The following is a 22,197-nucleotide window of genomic DNA, read 5'->3' as shown; positions in this document are numbered from 1 at the left end:
TTATTTCTGATAAGTAAATCGAGTCAAGTGCGAAGTAGGTCCCCGTACAGAGACTTTCGTACCATGGTCAAATAAAACATGGTAACTGCAGACTTTAACTTTTAGAAATCGATTTTCGGAGACTTCAAGGCTAGAAACTTCATCAGTTATTAGACGCGAATAAAGTTTTTTAAGTGCCATCTCACAGTAGGCTATCTAACTGCAACATTCAAATATTTTAGCCACATTTAAACAAATCTCCATAAGCCAGTAACGACCTTGATTAAATCGACTTATGCAAAATACATCTAGTTACTTCGGCAAGTATGTCGCAATTGAAGACAGCTAAGTATATTCATGCGTCTCACACTAGTTTGGGGTCAGTCAGGAAATCTTGGCTGCCTTGTTTGCAGTTCCATCCTCCATTAAACTGACATACGTCAGATTTGCTAGTCAGACTGCTTATAGTTTGCAGTACTAATGGTACGGAGATTTAATAGAATATTTCATATTGGTGGAACTTTTAGAAAATTGCTCATTTAAAATATTTTCCCCTAAGAGTTTCGCCAATATCACTCAAAATTTTCAAAAAAGTGAAATTATTTTGTGTAATATTAGTGGACAAAATGTCTGCTTCTACATCGGTGGTAGAAACTGGCCGACATTGGAGCAGTGTTGTACTTGGAAAAATAAAATCATTGTGGTCAACAGGAACGAGTACAGCCAACACGGGATTAAATCAACTTTCAGCAGGCACGATATATTTTGTCTCAGTATTTTTGCACGCAAAAAACCGCACGCGTCGTAATCCCTCCAACCCTTTTGTAGCACGATTTTATTAATTCACATGTGTGGTGTGTGCGCATTTTTTTCGCTAATCCATAAAACTTTATTTCAGTTTTTTTGCATGTTGTGTTTTTCTCTTTAGCTTTGCATATATTTCTGGAGTATTGAGTTTGAAAATAATGTTTATATTTTTGCAGATGACGAATGTGGAAATATTAAACCAATTTCTGCGAAGAAATCTCATCAAAATGACTTGTACATGCGGTTAGGATTATTACTGGGCGATGGTGCAAAAAAAGGAAAAAATAGACCACATCCACGAAGTTCTCATGAATCATGTGCGTCTATTTCATCGTTGGCCAGCTTTGATCCTCAAACTGTTCAATCAACGAATACAAGTCCTGTATCTACGTTAACTGGATCATCGGAAGCTGATGGTCATCATTCACGTGCCCTTAAAGATCCTGGTTCTGATAGTGTTGGATCATTAATGTCTATGTCCATTTCTGGACAGAGTAATTGTTCTTCCAGCCCAGTGAGTCGAAGGCATTCGGTTACAAGTAAGTTTAAATTAAATTTTTGAAAGAACCATAAATTTAATTTTAATAATTTTTTTTCAGCAACTCAACAAGGACAAGTCGAAGATTTAGGCGTTTTCAAAAATCGACGTAATCAAATTCGAAGATCTGCACGTACTGGAACAGTAAAAGGTCCAATTGATCCAAAAATACGATTTGCACATTATCGTACCGCACCACAGCTAACACTAAAACCATTATTTTTCGAAGTTCCTCTACAAGAACCAGATCCATTATTCTTAGGACGTAATTGGCTATTTAAAGAAATCGAAGAAATATTTGAAACACAAAGTCCAGGTGTACTAATATCAGGGAATCCTGGAACAGGAAAAACTGCCATAATATTACAAATTGTCGAGCATAGTTGTTTTGGACGTCGAAAAGATCCAGTATATCAAACGCCGTTAGAAGAAGATATCCAAAGTGCATATTTAAATTCGGATCGAATACGAAATTTAGCTGCTCATGTGGTTGCCTATCATTTTTGTCAGGCTGATAATAATAATACATGTCTAGTGCCAGATTTTATACATTCTTTGGCTGCGCAATTATGTCAAGCACCACAATTAGCTGCGTATAGAGAGTACTTACTGAGTGAGCCTCATTTACAAGGTGCTGTCTCGTTAAAAGAATGCATAGCTGATCCAGATTTAGCCTTAACTCGAGGTGTTATTGAACCATTAACTCAATTACGTCGGGTTGGTAAAATTGAAAATTCGAATTGTATTATTCTAGTCGATGCCTTATGTGAAGCTGAATATCATCGTCCTGATCAAGGCGATACTATTACATCATTCTTAGCCAAACATGCTCCAGATTTCCCTAGTTGGTTAAAAGTTGTAGCCACTGTAAGATCCCAATTACAAGATATAACAAAACAATTACCATACACAAAAATTAGTTTAGATAAATTGGGATCTAATGATAATTTACAACGCGATATTTTGGATTATATTAATTTCCGACTAAATAATAGTCCAAGTATACAAAATAATATTACCACATCCGGTAAAGAGTCTTCGTCAAGTGGACCAAACTCGCAAATGACAAAATTCCCACAACATTTACTTAGTTCCTGTAAAGGGTCATTCCTATTCACTAAACTTACTTTAGATTTATTAGAACGAGGTTATTTAGTAGCCAAATCTTCCGGGTATAAAGTGTTTCCGGTAACATTATCTGAAATATTTTTACTCCATTTTAATTTACGATTTCCTACGGTTCGATCGTTTGATAAGGTTGTTCATATTTTAAGTGTTTGCCTAGCCGCTCTCTATCCGTTAACTCTCTTAGAAATTTATTATTCCGTAAACTCGCTATTAGTCGATAACTTTTTACCATATGATGAATTTCTTCAACGTTTCAAACAATTATCCGGATTTTTAGTGAAACGTTTAGATAACACATACATGTTCTTCCATCCATCGTTCAGAGAGTGGTTAATTCGTCGAGACGAAGGTGATAGCGCTAAATTTTTATGTGATTTACGTGCGGGTCACTCAGGTATCGCTTTTCGATTATCTCGTATTCAAGCACCTTTAGATCCTGATAAAACGCTTGAATTGGGGCATCACATCTTAAAGGCGCATGTTTATCGAAATATGACATTTTCAAACAGTTTAACATCACGTGATATCCAAGCTAATTGGGTCGCTACTAGTTCGGATAATATTTCGGCAGCTGTTTGCACGTTACGCAATATTTATAGTCCAAACGTTAAGGTTTCTCGTTTATTATTATTGGGTGGAGCATCTCCAGATTATGTAACAGAATTTTTGGGGAATGCCCCCGCGCTTTGTATGTACGCGCATGAAGGTATTATACCAATGGTTAGTTTGTTATTAGAATTTGGTGCAAATGTTGAGTTAACGAATAGTCAGGGAATGACGGCCTTAGCATTAGCCTCAGCCAGAGGACATTGTGATGTTGTTCGGCAATTAGTGGCAGCTGGAGCAAGTTTAGGCCATACTGATACTTCAGGACATTCTCCGTTAGTACACGCAGCAAGAAATGGATGTTTAAATGTTGTTGGATATTTATTGGCATGCGATTGGATTATTCAAGATCCAGAACGAGATGTAGAGCTCACAGAGGCTGCGCAACAAGCTCTCACAGCATCTGCTGCACAAGGACATGTTGAAATTGTAGAATATTTACTAGATATGTCTGAAGTGAATGCCAACATTTTGGATTCACTAACTGGAGAAACTGCCTTAACTGTTGCGTGTACAAATGGATGTACCGCCGTTGTCAGTGCCCTAATATCACGTGGAGCTGCAGTAGATATTATTAATCGCAAAGAAATGCCCCCACTCTTGTTAGCTGTGAAAGAAGGTCATTGGGCCGTAGCTGAACGCTTGTTACAAAATCATGCTCCAGTCGAACAAACTGATAACGCTGGTCGAACTGCATTAATGCTTGCAGCATCCGAAGGTCATGTTGGTTTAATCGACCTATTGTTAGAAAAAGGAGCAAATATTGAGAAACAAGATCGTGAAGGCTTAACGCCATTAAGTTGGGCATGTCTTCGAGGTCGTCTACAAGCTGCACAATCTTTATTAGATCGAGGTGTAAATATCAATCATCCAGACAAAACGGGTCGGACTTGTTTAGATCTAGCAGCATTCCAGGGTAATCCAACTTTAGTACAATTTTTATTGGATCGGGGTGCGATGATTGAGCATGTTGATGTGAATGGTATGCGTCCGCTGGACCGTGCTATTGGATGTCGAAATATTCAAGTTGTACAATGTTTTCTAAGAAAGGGAGCAAAATTAGGACCAGCTACATGGGCAATGGCTGCTGGCAAACCAGAAATAATGTAAGTATCAACTTAACGGGATAGCATCAGATGTATAACTTGCTGAGATTAAATTTCAATTTCTTTGTTATAGGTTAATTTTATTAAATAAATTGTTAGAAGATGGAAATGTACTATATCGAAAAAATCGTTTACGGGAAGCAGCACATCGTTATCAATACGCATTACGTAAATTCCCAACGGACGATTTACCTCCAGAACATATTCCAACTTTCCATCAACTACGTGTAAATTTCTTATTAAATCAATCGAGATGTAAACGAAAAATGAACGTAAGTTAACTTTTCTTCACAAAAACAAATTTTGTGCGGCCAACATGGAGCCAAAATTACAATCTTATTGAGGTTAACAAAAATTCTTTTATTTTTCTAGGAAACCGACGACGCAATCGAATTAGCAAATCAAGTACTTTCAATGAAACCAGAATCATATGAAGCATATTACGCACGTGCCAAAGCACGTTTAGATTCTAAATTATATGAAAATGCCTTAGCAGACGTTCGAGAAGCAATTCGATTAGCACCACAAAATAATTTAGATGTGAAAAAAGTACTTTTATATTTAAAAGAAGATATTACAAATAAAATGTCATCACCAGTCAAAACAAAAGTTGTTGTTTCTGTGCATCGAGAACATTCTGTTTCGGCGGATGGACTTAATGAAACTGGAAACTAAATTACTGATGATGAATTTTTAACCATGTTTAGGGAGGTTTTTTTTATACTATGCAATGCAATTTGTAAATTATTTTACCTAATATTTAAAAAAATTAATTGGTTATTTAATTATTCTGTCTAGTCTATTTTATCACTGCTATAATATTTTTTTAAATTTTAAATTAATTGATTTTTAATTAAATGTAATCAGTAACTATTTATTACTAGCTAATTCCTTCACAGATTCAAACAACTCAAAAGAATCTTATAATATGAAAGGGGGCACTATGAAAACGAGCTATTGCAAATAGCAATGGCTTTGTTATGAAATTTTTTTTTTATAAATTGGTAATTTTGAAGAGCGGTAGTGAACTTTTTTTTATTTATTGAAACTGATCGAATCTGGGAATGGAATGCTAATTTTATTGTAAATGTATATAAATTATACTTATCCAGAAGACAGGGAAAGTGTAAAGAAAATGGTTTTTTTTTAATTATTTCTATACGGATAGATAAGGGAAGGCAGCTCAAAACGGGTATTCTAAGCGCGAAGGTACAAAGCTGTAAAATTCGTACTATATGGTAGCTAATTATTTATTTTTAAAAAATAATAACAAAGCAATCAAAAACTCCCTTTGAGCAAAACAGGTAAGCTTCACACGTTCTAGGGTTTATTAAATACTGGCCGATATCTTTCGTGCTTATTAGCAAAACTCCCTTCCTTGCAAAGTTGACTGTGAAGACCATACTTTTTTGTTGCAGTAGAGTTTGAAGAAGTCTTAGCTTCTTCCATTGCTAATTGCATTGTATCTTCGTTCCAAGACGCACGTTTAGTTTTTCGCTTGTAGTTATCTTTAAAAAAATCCAAGATCTTAATAAATAAAAACCTTATTCCTGGGAAAACGGATAGATATCTATCTATACCCGTTTTGCTCGAGAGGACTGTGTTTTTATCAAGTACAAATAACCTCAAAATGGCAGATAAAACAACATGAAACGCTTACCTTGAAATTTTGTAGTATAACTGGGGAGAAACATTGATTCAAAACGCCTATGTTTCTAAACCACTCCGGCGCGCGATTATAACTCGTTAAAGTTAGACAAATTTCCGAGCACGCGGAAATGGTTTATACAGAAGCGTACGACTGCTTGCCCGTTTTGGGCGGAATAACCATTTTGTGCTACCTATCCTTACCTTTTTAGGCACCCTACTTTGATATATTCGAAAATCAGGGTTTTTTTTAACATCTCAAAATCTTTATATTTACCTTAGAATTTTAGCAAACAAAAAGTGTTAGTTTATTTTAAAATTTGAAAAATTATTTTCACTAACGATTTTTAAATTTTGTATAGATTGTATTATAGTCTTTTTTTTTTTAAATGTACCTTAGAAATAAATTAATTAAAGAAAAATTATAGTAGAGCTAGGTTTACATTCTTGTTATTGAAAAACACGCAATCAAAACATAGTCTTCCTAAATTTATTTAAACGAAAAATACAAAACTCAGTTTTGTTTTTAAAATTATATCTTTCTTTGTATAAAGTAGAAAAGATAAGTAATTTATTTTGAACATAGATGTATTTACTATACCTAGATAGCTAACTTACTATTAAATGTATCTATAATTAATTTTTATTTAAATATTTGAGATAGCCATTTTCCATCCAAAAGATTAATATTAGTGGTGTTTAAATGTGCTTTTCAAAATATGTGAAGTAAAAATTTTAGATAGTTACAATAATTCTTACGTGAAACATCTTTGCTGAAACTATATTGAAGGTATTTTTTCCTATAGAAAACGCAATATTAAATCCGTTCATGTCTTTCGAGATACAATATCTTTGTGGCCATTGACCAACGAAGTCGGCGGGTATCATCTAGTTAGCTATGAAGGTATAGTAAGAGCATGTATACGAATCACGTAGAATGTTTTTCAGGAAAAAGTTATGTCAAAACAAACATTCTTCGTGATGTATTTTAGTATTTACTCTGCCATTATTATATTTGTAACAAAATTTTTAAAAATTTAGTGCCTTGAATATATAATAATTAATATAATTTTAGAAAAAATATAATAAAAATATTTGAAAATTTATTTGAAAGACTGAGAAACAATTGTGTAGGAAAATTGAAAAATCCATTGAACTGAAAACAAAAATTTTTAAATAAACAAACATTTGTATATATTATATATATTTTTTAAAAAGATTTTTTAGTTCGATTCTGTTTTTATTTAAGAAAATGGGCGAAATTTACGCCAAGAAATAAATGATAGCCAAAGATAGACTTACATCGATCTTGAATATTCTCATGGCCTTTGTTAACCTTGCTAGTGGAGAGGTTAGTGTTTGTATTTTGGCTCCATTGATTGAAACAAAAAAAGAGATAAGTGATCTCACTTTTTGAATCACCATAGAGAATTCACATAAAACTACCGTTTCGCGAGAAAGCGGACAAGAATCAAGTTTTGTTCTGCTATTGTCAAGTTTTACGGTTTGATGTGCGTAATGTGTACAAATTCACAGCTAGAATTTAAGATTTCCCAAAAATATTTTTGGGTAAAATCAAATTTCGTTGAAGGTACGGTTGTTTTTATGCTTACCAATTATTTCTTGGCGGAATTTTTCGTTCTTATTGAACTATTTACAGATGTGAATCGTTTAATAAAATCAGATTTGATCAATTCCAATTGTAATTTTTTTCTTCTCGTTGTTAATTTTTTTTTAAATCTCTGTTTCTTCTTTGTTTTTAATTTTTCTTACAATATTATGGAAGCTGGTTCTTTTTATTTTATTATGTATTTAATTTCTTTTATATTATTTACTTGCCAAGCATCATTTATATAATATATTATATAAAATATAAAATAAAAAATATAATTTATTTCGAATCAGTATTCAAATATTTAAAAAAATAAATAAATAAAATAAAAAAATAAAAATTAATTTACTTAATTCTTTCACTATTTAATGGTGCTATTTATATGAACAAAAAATATTTAAAATATAAAAAAATTAAAAATATTGTAATTGTATTTGAAAGGAATAAACAAAAATTTGCTTTGAAGTCAATATTTTTTGTGTTTGAATTTTTTATCCTTGCAAAAACTACGTTGCGACTTTGGTACGAGTCAAAAAGATCGAAAATATGAGGGAAATTAAGGTTATACAAACAAAAACGAACAATAAATCGTAAAAGCTACATTTAAGTACTATTTAATTTGCATCAGATTTTAAAAAAAATTTCAAATAAAAAAAAATGTCCGTTTTTCAAAAACAAGCAAATTTTGATCGAAACATTTGCTCCGTAAAGTTAAGTTACCGCGATTAAAGCGATAATTATAGATTTTTGAAATTGTGCCAAATCAATTGAGTTTATGAAAAATGTTTCAAACAAAAGATGTTTGTTTTTTAAATACGAACACATTCATATTTTTATTTGAACTTTTCTTCCAATTACATTTTAAAAGATTTTGAAACTTCAAAATTGATGGAAATTGGAAATCACGGACGTTGTTTTTACTCTTCGTAAATCTTCCTGCGGTCCTGTGACCAAAAATTTGTATATTTTACCTTTTCTACTTTTCCCTTTTTTCTTAGTCTTCATGAATCTACCTGCGGCCTTCTTATCGTATGGGGGTTCATTTCCTAAGAACTTGCTTATATCGCTAACGTTTTTTCTTTTTTATTAATTTTTTTCTTATTCCAGAAAGACTTCTTAGGATAATTAATTTTTTTTTTTTTTTGGGACAAATTGAGTTGTGGAGGAGATCAGGACCCCCATGACCCTTTTCTTAGATCCGCGCTTGATTTAAATATTAAATTTGGCTGAAAAAACTTTCCAATAATATTTAATTTTGTGCGTTGTTTATATCGGAATAAAATCGTGATTTCCATTTATGGTCCGAATACAGTTCGGCCATTTTTACGAAAATCTAGACTATAGTTAAAACTTTAGTTTCGTAATTTATTTTTTCTTGTTTTTGAAATGAAATTTTGAAATTTCGAATGAAATACTTTCTTGAATCAAGAAAACATTTACTTGCTACCATATTAAGAATATTTTCTTGCAACTAATACTTTTTTTACAGTGTAGTCCCATTGTTCACCCACAAGTAATCATAAAAGGAGAAACATAAAAAATGAACTAAAACAGCTATTTTACAAGCCCGGAATGAGTTTCCATTGTATTAATATTCCTTGAGTGAGACCAGCTTTTCAGAATAACCTTGAGAATTCCTTGAAAATTAGTGTAAATCAGATGAATACGTCGAATAAAGAAAAGTATAAAATCAATAAAAACTGAAATGAGAATATTTTATATTTCCCTCCTCCACATCCTTCATTTCTGGAACAAAAATTACAGTAAAAAATTAGATACTTATACACATTTTCATGCCAAAAAAAGAAACGTAACACAAAAGTTTCAAAAGAAAATTATGCATCGAATGACATGCGCTATGCGCATTTTTCGTTTATATAGTAGAGGAATGTAATAATAGAAAAGACAGACATTCGAACTGTCAAAATCAAAATATTTCTACTTAAAATAAAAATGTAAGAAAAAAGGTGAAATAAAATAGAAAAATAATCAAAAAAATATATTTATTTATACAAATGAACCAGAAACTTCTTTAAGCAATAAACAATTTATAATAAATCCTTTCAGTAAGTTTTTACAAAAATTGGGAAATTATTTCGTAACAATCTTTAAAAAGTGTCGTTGGATCTATCGTAAAACATCGTGAAAAACATATTGCTACATTTATTAACCAAGGTAGATTTCAAAACATTTGTCCCAAACACGAATAAAATTGATTTTGTAATTTTTCCAAAAGGTGAAAATAAAAGCACAAATAAGATGGAAAATCAAGGAGATATTTGTGATATGGATGGAAAAATAGAACGTGAAACAGCTAACGCTGATTCAACTGCAACAATAAACTTTTCTGATCTGCAAATTAGGCCATCACAACCAACATTAGAGCCACAGCAAAGCCATCAAAAGTATTATCGTAAAGTGGAACACAGGTCAGTAACTTCATAAGTATTTTTTATCATTTAGATTACGTATGTATTTAGAACACAATAATATATTTTTTTAATATACCTGACCTTGTGCAAATAATAAATACTCATTGTATTTAAATTGTTCGAACAAAGACGGGTGGTAATCTAAAAAGTGTGTTTTTATTTTTGAAAATTATCCCTAAAATCAAGTGAAATAAGGTTTTTTTATTTTGTTTAATTGATAATAGAGCAGTAGTGAATTATAAATTTTATAATAGTATATCGTGAAGTTTTAACGAAATATGTAGATTTTAAACAATTATAAATAATACCTAATTAAGAAAGACGAACGGCCATGTTGAATTTTCCATAAATCTGTTTTATCATCTTAGGTTTCTGTATTACCGACTGTATTCGTTGATTTTATTGTATACTATACTTATTGCATATAATACGTTATTTTAGAGTTCCTATGTTCGAGAGAAAAGATGTAATAAAACATTTTAAGTTACATGTTTTATTTTGAGCTTGTGTCTTAAAAATTAAGATTCTTCTAGATTAGTTCTTAACCCAAAAAATGGGTTCGGATTCTGATTTAGACGCCACTCACGTCAATTGTTAGAATTCCTCAAAAAAACATTTATATCCTTCTCCGATAACCCACATTTAATTCGAAAAATAATAATTTAACGATGTTATTTAATGGAGCAAATTGGATCTTGAAGCCGTTTATTCTATCGATAAAGAATGCAAAACTGAAAACTGGTGTCAAGATTTTTACGTATTTTTTGGACCAAGTAGACTATTAAACAAAGCTCTATGTGTATTAATTTCTCGAACCTTTGTCGAATTAGTTTTAAATTTCAATTAAATAAATAATTCATATGCAATTTATCAAGTACTGTGAGTTTTGGACTTACATAAATGGCGTTTAAATTTATGAAAAAAATTTTAACCTTTAATTTCGAAGTTAACGTAAATGAAAATTATTGGAGTGGGCTTGAAATGTTGTTTGGATCCTTACAATTTTTGTGAGTATTCTCCAGATCAGAGTCTCGACTCGAGCCAGCATTAAATATCATTTATAAATACCTCGAAAAAAACTTATATGTGACTTGTAACCTTTTTCCTGTATGAAAGTAAGGCGTAATCTTTCACGGGTTCGGATTTTTTGTTATTGTGTGGACAAGCTTAAGTTTATGTTATGAAGTCTACCTGCAATCGAGTGCCTTAGAATTGATCAAAAAATTTAAATATTCGTTGAATAATGCAAGTAAAATTGAGAGTAAAATAATCGTATTTGAAAGAAAAAATCTCTAAAAACGCACGGTATTTTCCACGACATTTCATTCATACACTCTTGTTTCTCCAGCTTACCGATGTGTCATGGATTAATATGGCTTTTGATTTATTACAAACACCGAACCCCCATGTTTGTCATGTCAATGGAATGAATCTTAATTTAAAATAAGTAGAGTATCAAGCTTAAATTTTTAAAAGTAAAAATTTTTCCTAATAGCAAAAGTCACGTTAATAGCTATCTATGCAAATATGGCTTCAATTTGGCTTGTCGCTACCCAACACTAGCGTTTGCCGTCACTCAATTCGTCAATGGTAATGAACTTAAATTCTTAATATTTGATATTTATTATTTAATATAAGTATGTAGTTTCTTGACATGTCCTTAAAATGTAAAGATTACGGCGAATTTATACTTCACAAAAATAACAAGAAAACCTGTGATGTGACCGAGATATAAGAACAGAAAATCATAAATTTCTTTAAGTCAACTATTTAGTTTATAGAGAACAAATTTATGGATTTGAGTTGAAAACTGTTGTATAACTTACTGTAAGATTGCAGTACTCTTTCTGCAGGCACTCTATATAAATACTGCATTCAGTATGCATGAGTATCCGTACTAGCAATGATATATACACATGTGTAGTACATAATGCCTATAAATACTATAAACAGTTGTTATAACACTTTAAACTGATAATCACTATGTTTATAAAATTCGTGCGTGTTTATGTAATATAATATCTACATGAGTTTTGAATTAAACTTGCTAAAAATATATATATTTTTTAACAATAATTTATATTTTTATAGTTTTATTTATTTATAACTAGAAAACATTTTTAGATTACTACATCGACATGCATATTATCTCATAAATAGTGATCTGATGTACATGTGCGTAATATAGGTTGCCTATATTTGATACCTGTAATACATATTGCCTATATGTAAGACATAAACTGATAATTGTTTATAGAATTAGTTCGTGTTAAACATTCATGAAACGAATACATGAATTTATTATAAAGTACTAAAAATAAATATTTAGTTAACAAAATAAATAAAAAACCGAAGAGCATACTTGAATGATTTAATATTTAAGTTTTAAATTTTAAAATATTGACTTAAAATAATTTCCTTTAATTATGGAAAGAATTATTAAAATTGATTATTGAGAATTTCTTTATCAATTTGTTGTTCATATAGAAGGTCAATTTTTAAAAATTTTCTTATCTTTTCCATAAAAAAATGTTTATTCTGAAGCAATAACATTAATTACAATCGTCATACGAGAGACATAATTTAGTTCATAAATAAACTATCTGTGAAAATTTTTTATTGTGAATTGAAACGTTCAAGTGAGTGCTAGTGTCTGATAACAATATGCCCGAAATTTCTCAAGATATATTTGAAAGTATTTACCCGTTAGAACCACCAATTTCAAGCGATGAATTACGTGCCCGCGCTAATTCGAATTCATCCACAAAAGGTATTTATGGTATAAATAAACCGAAACGTTCAACATCGGTGGGTTCGACAAGCTCGATTCGACGAAATGATCGTAGTGAAATTGATTTAGAAAATTTTATTGAGGGTAATTCGGAAATAAATCAATGGATTGATCGACGACAAATTTCACACAGGTAATAATTCTGTTTTGCTTTGAAATTCTTTGTAATTTTTTTTTTGTTTACGTTTGATAAATTGTTTCAAGGTTATTTTTTAAATTTTATATGTTAATATCATGCGCATATTTTTGTTACTTAGTGATGAAATGTTTCCAGAAATACTCATCCTTGCTTGTTTAATTTGTCATTAATCATGATAAAATTCTGGCCTAATTTTTTCTGTAAATAGATCTAACGTTAATTTAACTTTTAATTAGTAATGTGATCTAACATTTTTGTGCTTCGACAGGAGACCTGTCTAGCTTCTAATCCAAACCGGTTTTTTTATAGAAAATAAAGGATTAGGGTTTAATGGGAAAGTCCTCCATGTATCTTTAGAAAAAGTACTTCGATTATACTTTATTTATGATTCGGGAATTTTTCCTTCAACCTTTCTCCGAATCTGAAATTGACCCTATATATCTTGCCGAGAAGTTCTCTCTTCCTCGTTATTAAATTGTCAGATGCCATAAAAAGATATTAATTATATTTCTAATCACGAAATAAATACGTTTCCAATTTGAAGTTTGCGTGGGCTCAATAGCAGACTTTATCGAATGGTCCATGATTTTTTTCAACATTCTGCCTATAGATTTGGGGACACTAATTACCGAAGACCGATTAATCGAACTAGTTATTTAACTAGTTTCAGACTAATTTTTTGAACAGTCATACACTAAAATTATCATTCTATCAGACCTTTTCAGAATCCTACATAATTTTCGAAAATGTATATTACTCTTTTCAATCTCTACCTGCCTAATTCTAGTTTTTGAGGATAAGTTTGGCCAAAAAAAATTTTTATTTTTTATTTTCGAGATTTTAATAGTCACATATTTATTAATGTTTTTAAGGATTACCGTATTTGACGTACGTCGCTATTCAAATTATATCAATTTTTTGTCAAATGTTTTGTAAAAAGTTTTTTGTATCGATGGAAAGAGGTCATCTTTTAGCATTACACTTTTGCGTAACCGTTTTTTTTTTTTTTTCATGTTTACGCACATAATTTTTTTTTTCAAATTCCAAAACAATAATATTTTTATTAAAAATATTTTACTACGAAAACATAATAACAAGTGCTTATCACAAAATATATACGCAAATATATTATTTAATGTATTAAATATTAAATAACATTAATAAATAAGATAAATTAGCAATTATATTTTGAAATTTTATAAAATTCAATATTGGCGTTCCACTTTTGCATAATTGCTAAAATTAGTTCCATATTTATGTAATATATATCGAAAAACCAAGTTGATGAAAGTAAAATTTCCCTCGACTTTTGAGAATAGAGGTGGTTATAGGGAGTCAAAAAAGTTTGACTATTATCGAATCAGTAAAATAGAAGTTTTTATCATAAACTAAACCGTAGTTTTTATCGTAAGCTAAACTCGCTATGTGCATAGAGTTAGAAAATTATAAGGCTGTTTTTAACAAGTTATATAATTCTAGAAAAAAAAACTAGCAGATCATTGATGTATTTGTTCTGAGTTAAAAAAAGAAAATTGTTGGTCGTTTCATTTTTGAGATATTATAACGCATATTGTTAATCAATTTTATTGTTGGACAGAAACGAGTTTGGTTAGAGTATTGTAGATGGAGAGAGGTACTATATTAACAGAATTTTAAACAAATCTTCGTACACTATATATTGTATGAAAAGCAGTTGAGCGGTACAATAGAGACAAAAGTTACACATATTTTCACTACAAGATTATATACTCTTATCGTGAATATATATTACATTTATATAGTTATGTACCGAGATGTATGAATTAACCAATGTATTTTTATCTTCATCTGAGACAATTCGACAAGACTACACGACCAAAAACTAGTTTATTTTTTAGTATAATATTTAGTATGCTTTCGAATGGGATATTGCCAATATAATCCATACTTATTGATTTATTATGGGTAATAATAATTTATATTATTAAAATAATGAACAATAAATATTATTATTTCATTTATCGCTGTTCTGATATAACATAAAGAAGTAAAATAGTGTTACGTAAATTTAGAATTATGTACAGATTAGCCATCAAAAATTGTATTTTGCAAAAATATAAGTAAAATGTTTAGATTTCTGAATCTTATATAAATGAATAAATACAAACGCGGGTAGAAATTATACCCGTTTTTGAGGTCTTCCTTTTATTTTTTTCACTGTCAGGTGTGCTGAACAATCGTGAATCCAAAAAAATTTTGTTGGATTCAATACGAACTTTAAAACAAATTCTCCCAATTGTCATAGGGATCCAATTTTTTATATTTTTGGATAAAATTACTCTAGTCTAAAATTTCATGAATCGAAATTTGATGGAACTTGACATACAGGGTGGACCATTTTATTGTATTAATGCTAATATAGTTCGTTTTATAGTTAACCAATAAAAAAATAAGTTGCGGAGAGACAAAAGCTGTGAAGTTTGGTGGGGGCTAGCATTTTCTGACATTAGAACGGTAAGAGATAGGATGACACTTTAAATTAGAAAGTCAATCTTCGGTGAAAATGCTGGTCGCATTCGGTGGAAATGCAATAGATGTTCTAGTTTTCTCAATAGCTCAAGACAAATTTTAAATTAACCACGATAAAAAAAATGAAATCGAACGATTGGTTCTTAAAATAGACTGCCCAGAAGTTTGTATTAATATTAATACCCTTCATCTTCTGTATAGTCCATCTCAAGAATCAATCGATCGATTTCTTTCTTTTAATCATGGTGAAAGAGAGAATTTTATGCGCCTTCATATGAGGTATTACAAAGTAGGAAGTGCCATTTCAAAGGCGTTCGGTGGGGGTGAAGGAAGAAACTCTAAAATTTTCAAGGTACCATTTTTGAACCATCCCGTCGATAATTTTGAAATGATCACACTGTAAAACCCTACCATTTTAATCGGCGCAGGAATGAAAGAGTGCCATCCTATACTAAATATTGTAAAAAAATACATAATAATTATTATGTTACGATAAACTTCTGTAAAACGGTTAAAAGATTATCAATAAATAATGTTTATAAAATGATACGACCAAGCCACCCCACAGAGATATCTAGCGCTTTCTTTATGATTCTATTTTTAGAAAAATATAATTATATTCACATATTAATTAAACATTCATTGATTTTATTTATTATACGATTATGCAAATGTATGTAAATGATAACATTTTAACATACATACCTATTTTTTAATCAAACTTTTTGAAAAAGACGGAAGATCAAATTATTTTTTACAATTATCGCAAGAAATTTTTCATCGTTTTCATAAAAAGTTATTTGTTTTAAATTCTTTTTTTACAATCCATCGAATGAGAAACAGAACAAAATGTTAGGAAACGTTTATTTGTTAGCAAAATCAACAATAAGATATTCATTTCTTCTTTATATAGGCAATTTGTTTTCATTCATGTAATCTCTTTAACATAAACATCAAGTGTTATACCAATCTTGTATTGAAATCTCAACTGTATAAATGCTATGTCGCCGCTATCAATCTAGATTCGATCCACTAATTTGAAAAGCTTGGGATTTTAACCTCAGTTATTTTTATATCACTATTTCAATATTGGTGTAAACTCCATACTGATTGAATAGTAACATTAGCAATAGTTGTGGCGGACGATTCAATGCAGTATGGGCGTGATGACCATACTGTTTGGCGATACCTACAATAATTCTGGTGGATAGCCCTATTTATTACTGTATCATTTCTTATGCTAACATAGAAACTATTGTATCTGTCTCTATACCATACTAGCATTGTAGTAAAAACCATACATTTCTTACCGTGTACAAAGTAAAGAAAATTTTGTAATCTGGAAAAAATTCGGCGTTGAAGTTTAAACGTAAATACACTCATTTTAACCTTCCTGAATTCATTTGCATAACTCAAAAACTATTTGCTGTGGAATGTTGAAATTTCGGATTTAGGACACACAATATTGTAACATTTGGCTGTGTACTTTCCCTATTTACGTTCTTGGACATTATAGACACTCACAAAATCGAAAATTTTTTATATTCCTGCAGACATATCCAATTTACTTATTCGTGTATCCATTTTGCAAAGTTAACAAGCAAACAATTCGATCATTAGATTTTTTTATAAACAAAATCGTTTCGGGGGATTTACAAAAAAAACCTGCAGAAGATATCGAAATGAACTATTCAACTATAATTCGTTTTTACTATTTTATGACATACTAAAAATCAATAGCAACTGTGTATGTAGTATTTTATTTTACAACGTATAAAAATCAATTCGTAGTTTCTTATTTCACGAAACTTTGTTTCTATAGTACAAGCAAAACAGTTTAATATTTAAAAAATTATCCCGTCCGGTTTTTCAACGGGATAATAGCAGTTTTCAAGAAAATACATTATGGGAAAAATCGAATTGGGGGAAGTTCTTTAAGAAAAATCGAAAGAGTGCAAAAACTGGTTTTTGCACAACAAAAAATTATGAAAAAAGTATTTTAATAAAAAAAATAATGGATAAAACTGAGACTAGCTAAATTCAAATCCATTCGAATCTTTTCGAGAAAACACGATTTTATCGAGAAAAAACTACCGTTTTCCTTTGTGTTTTCACGGTTTCATCATGCATCTACGAGATTAATAATTATGCAGATGTTGTAGGGCAACTCTAAATGAAGAAAAATTATTTTGCGACGAAAATTATTTTAAAAAAAGATACCATTAAAAGCTACAATATGAGCCCCCATTTCTTGCGAATCATAAAACCCGAGAAAATAAATGGTGAAAAAATAAAATTTGCTCAAAAACCCTCTATTTTTAATTTTTTGTCAATAATGTTTTTTCCAATTTTTTTAAAACAACCTCCATACATTCCGAATTTTTTCGAAGTATGTTTTCTTAGAAACTACTATTTTTGTCCTAATTATCCCATTGAAAAATTGGCCAGAATAATTGTTTTAAAATCTGAAAAATTTTCGGACATATTTACTGCACTGTTTCCTTGTAAATCTAGCTAACACCATGAAGAAAATTCTGAAAGTTACAAACTTATCTAATTCTCTTGTTTGTAAATGAAATTATAAGTAGATAAGGGTATGACAGCACTAAAGTAAAACATTTCAAAATAATATGAAACATTTCAAACTTATTTCTCTTCAATGATTGTTTTTTCTACGTCAAAAGTTCGAACAAATGATTAATTGTATTAACTATGTTATTTACCTTACAATACTAAATACTCGAAATTTTAAGTATAAAACTCCTAATAATCTATCACTTTTACGAGAATAAGGCCCCATGGAAAATGAGAATTTTTATGGTGTTCACTTATAAAAAATGTTGCTCTTTAAGTTTTTATCAGAATAGACCTAAGTTGACGACGGAACAAAATATCCCATTTTCATGCTTATATTTCGGAGGATGATGAAAATATATCAGTTTTTAATGGAGTGAGGCAAAGTTTTCTAGGTTTTTGCATTGGTAACAAATCGAAAGATTCGTTTTTCATTTTTTGAAACAGCCCCAATTTTGTCGGTGTTATCATATTTATCAAAGGAATTTCATGATAGAAACAAAAAACGATAAGCTTAGCAGTTGCAAGTGGCATAATGGCTCAAATAAGGAATTGATTTTGTAAGGAAGGATAGCAATTTCCTGCAATTTAAAAGTATAGCTAAAGTCAGTTATAATTACGAACGTACATGAAAGTAGCGAACAATATTCATCGGAATTATAAGCAAATATATCGGCTATAACAATCGACTTATATAAACATACACTTTTTTTTTACATGTACATGCTTTTAAAGTTCAACAAAACACCATCTTAATGCTATTTGCAACCGTAAAATTTTAGTTTTAGTCTTTAGTCTCTATTTTGAACCTTTTTAACTCATACATCGGACCAACTTATGTGTTCATATACACATAATTTTACTTTATTATAAGAATGCACATTTCGGTTAAAACGACTATCGGTTATAACCAATCAATTTGACTTCAATTTAAAGCAAACCAAACAAGAATTATTCCCATAAGAATTGCAGAGAATCAAGGACCCTAAAATTGGAAATCGAACTTTCCAATACGTTATCCACTCACTTCACTCGCAGATTCTTCCTCATTCTAATCAACACTAAAATACTTTTCAGTCCCCTCCAAGGCGGAAACGAGAAATTGAAGCACCCAAATCTGTCACTATCTTACGGTCTTTAATAATTCATTCATATATTCTAATAAATAAATAAATATTTCATAAATGATTGATAAATCAATGAATCAAATCTATTCAATTAAAAATCAAAGCGGATATCGATGACATACAAATAATTGAATCGAATTGTTTTTAAATGTGTAATTGACAGATTGATTGATTGATAAACATTATGGGTTGTGCTTGCAAAAAAAAAAAAAATTACAAATCAATTCGTACCATTATTTATTTATTAATTCTATAGACCTTTTTGGTGTGCCCAGTCTAAAAGAGGTCCCTTGGTGCAGTATCATTCCAATTTAAACTACCTATGCCTATCGTCCTAAAAATCATGCCTAACAATTTTTTCTACTACGAAAGTTGCATAGTCTCAAAACTTCTCTCTCAAGGTGAATTGAAAATGTTTAATTGTGCGGCAACCATAAAATTGATTAAAATTCATTAAGAATAATATCTGTAAATGGAAAAATCATTTTATCCGAGACAAAGCAGGGCTTACAAATGGCTTTTAAAATGTCGGACATCGAATATGTCATACTTTCTTCTACATCGCTCTTAATGATTTTTAATAAATTTTAAGATTACCACACTATCAAAAAATTTCAGATTCTCTGAAAGAGAAGTCCAAAAGGATTTTCATCATCTTCTAAAATTTCCAGAATTTCTGAAATGAGTATAAAATACTACGCCTGGCCCTTTGAAGACGTTGTATATTTATGTGAATAAAATATGACAGACTTCAGAGAAATTGAACTGACTTGTGAGTTAAGATTACAAATGGAATTTGATATCAGGAATTTTCAATTAGTTTGTTCTTATAGGCAATGTTCAGACAAGTGTATAATCAATAATCCCAGTGGATATTAACATAAACTCAAGATAAGCAAGCCCGGATACAGAATATTTTTTCGAAAGGCCAATATAAAGTTTTAATTTACATTTTTTGAGTAATTTTTCATAATTTTATTTTATGCTCTTTTTTCAAAAACTACATACTTAATCGGCAAATGGACCTGATTTTTGGCATCACAATTGCTCAAAAAAATGAATCTACTAAGGGGCCATTCATTAATTACGAAAGTATAATTTTGACAATTTTTGAACCCTCACTCCCCACATTAGTATACATAAAATTTCCCTAAACAAAACCAAGACTTTAATTCGCGATGCGATGTATATACATTATTTCTAATATTAAATTTCAACTCATAAAATCTTAAGAATAATGTAATAATACGTAAGAATGGGTTTAACGCCTATCCCCACCACATAAGCACATGAATAGAGTTTTTAAACAATTAAATGTTGAAAATATAAACAATCATTTATCACCGGGTGTTCCGAAATGTATATCAGTATACTGGCCAATGATAATGATGTCATAAATTGACGCCATACTGATGATTTGTTCCGAAATATGTTGGCCAGTGTCAAATTTTAATTGTAATGTATTTCAAAAGAATGAAAGTGTTAGTTTTTACGAAAAATTATAGTGTTGTTGTTTCAACACAATTTAAGAAAATTATTAAATATTACACGTCCGGCTAATATTTATCTGTCTCACTGTTCTCATCAGCACAATATGATGGCATACCAGTACAATATGGCGCCTGATTCATGACGCTATTACTACTGGTAAGTATACTGATGTAGATTTCAGAAAACACCCATTATAACAGCAATGTGGCAAAACAATTCTCTTGGCTCTTATCTTTGGGAACATAATAGTGTACATAATTCCTTAACTATTGGGTTTTGGACAAAAGAATACGCTCTTAAGCTATGTCCATCGAGTGAAGGGACACCCTGTATACAATTTGACCTAGATTTTGAAAAAAGTATCAATGATCAAGGTTTCAATTTGTATTATTGAATCAAATTAATTATTGTCATTTCTTTCTCTAGTAGCGTTGACAAGCCAAAATTGTTCTGTTTTATCCAATATTTAAAAAGTTAATTAATATTAGTTTTTTTCTTGATGTAATCTTCTTTGATATCTATTATCTTTGACAAGTAAGAATGTCACAGTCACATCTGAACATGTTGTTTTGTTTAATTCATTGGCACAAATTCTATTCAAATGCTATAGGTTTACGTCTTAAAAGTTTGGTAATTAATTCTAAAATCGGTTAAGAATGATAAGAATTAACAAAAAGGTTTAGTATAACTTTTAGGACAAAATGAAAGAATTTTGCACTTAAAGACGTTACTAAAAAATCATGTTTTCTTGGGACCCTCTTTAAATCGTGTACATACATTCTTATTAGTGCCTTTTGTAAAAAGGCAAGTTTTTTAATACTCCTTACGGTGCTAAATTTATAGATTTGAGCAGTTAAGGTATTTCCAGCATGGTATCTGCAGTTCCTATGCTAAAGCTATGGTTAAAATTTTTTTCGACATAATTTAACGAAAAATTAAATTTAAGAATTTAATAATGCTAGTTACTATAGTTCAAAAAAATTTTAGTCAAATTTTCCCAAGGTATTGTAGAAACCACAAAAAAATTTGAAACGGAAGACTCAAATATTTTCATACATTAATTTTTTTTTTTGGAACGTCCTTAATTCAAAATGTTTGGTATTCATTATGTGCAAAGTAGATGGAGGGGATAAATCACACGTTTTATTTAAAATATGACTCTTTTTCAATTGTTAACATGTACTTGGTATAGTTATATTATAGTTAATGTTAAAAATTATTGAATAATCACAATTGATTATAATTTTTGCATTCAAAATTTTGAAAATACAAGTGAAATTTCCAAAATTTGAAAAATCCCCGACAAACTTTTCAGGTACGGGACCATAAACTCGCATTTGAAACATATATAAGAACACTCTCCATTAAATTACCTTTTTCCTTAAGGTAATTTTGAAGACTATTATCAATCTCACACCAATGGGATAGCCCGTTCAACTGAGATTTGATTAGTAGATCAAGTAAGATCAATCTCCGATACAATATCCAAAACAGGTCTCACCTGATTAAGAAGTTGGTATGGAATAAAATAAGTCCAAAGTCGGATATCGGACTTGACCTTCCATGTCGGTGTTGTGTCGGCATTTATTACACATATGGAAAATTGCTACCATATCCTAAAACATTTTGATGTAAATTAAAAACAGGTGTTTAACACTTTAAACGTATTTAGTGGGCGTTTATTTTTTAATTTTTTTTATCAGATAATTATT

At 30.1% G+C, this 22,197-nt stretch overlaps 2 protein-coding genes across 5 annotated transcripts in view; both read left to right on the top strand.

Moving 5' to 3' along the window:
• Positions 1-6,148, top strand: part of LOC123301870 (protein TANC2) — a 219,458-nt gene extending 213,310 nt beyond the window's left edge. For 2 of the 3 annotated variants that reach the window (XM_044884810.1, XM_044884811.1), the window contains exons 5-9: positions 598-732; positions 963-1,325; positions 1,386-4,164; positions 4,238-4,436; positions 4,537-6,148. In XM_044884810.1, the coding sequence (XP_044740745.1) occupies positions 598-732; positions 963-1,325; positions 1,386-4,164; positions 4,238-4,436; positions 4,537-4,839 (3,779 nt within the window). In that variant the 3' untranslated portion in view covers positions 4,840-6,148. The remainder of the gene's footprint in view (positions 1-597; positions 733-962; positions 1,326-1,385; positions 4,165-4,237; positions 4,437-4,536) is intronic. The other variant, XM_044884812.1, reaches the window with a different exon arrangement.
• A 3,301-nt stretch (positions 6,149-9,449) lies between these two features.
• The window catches only part of LOC123299942 (cytosolic purine 5'-nucleotidase), a 41,087-nt gene continuing 28,339 nt past the window's right edge, over positions 9,450-22,197 (top strand). The window contains exons 1-2 of one of the 2 annotated variants that reach the window (XM_044882366.1): positions 9,450-9,598; positions 9,660-9,852. In XM_044882366.1, the coding sequence (XP_044738301.1) occupies positions 9,683-9,852 (170 nt within the window). In that variant the 5' untranslated portion in view covers positions 9,450-9,598; positions 9,660-9,682. Of the gene's footprint in view, positions 9,599-9,659; positions 9,853-12,359; positions 12,780-22,197 lie in introns of those variants that run through there. The other variant, XM_044882364.1, reaches the window with a different exon arrangement.

This window comes from Chrysoperla carnea, chromosome 5 (assembly GCF_905475395.1).
Source record: "Chrysoperla carnea chromosome 5, inChrCarn1.1, whole genome shotgun sequence".
Taxonomy (NCBI): domain Eukaryota; kingdom Metazoa; phylum Arthropoda; class Insecta; order Neuroptera; family Chrysopidae; genus Chrysoperla; species Chrysoperla carnea.
Note: the sequence above shows the minus strand (reverse complement) of the source record. Positions and strands in the feature narration are given on the sequence as shown.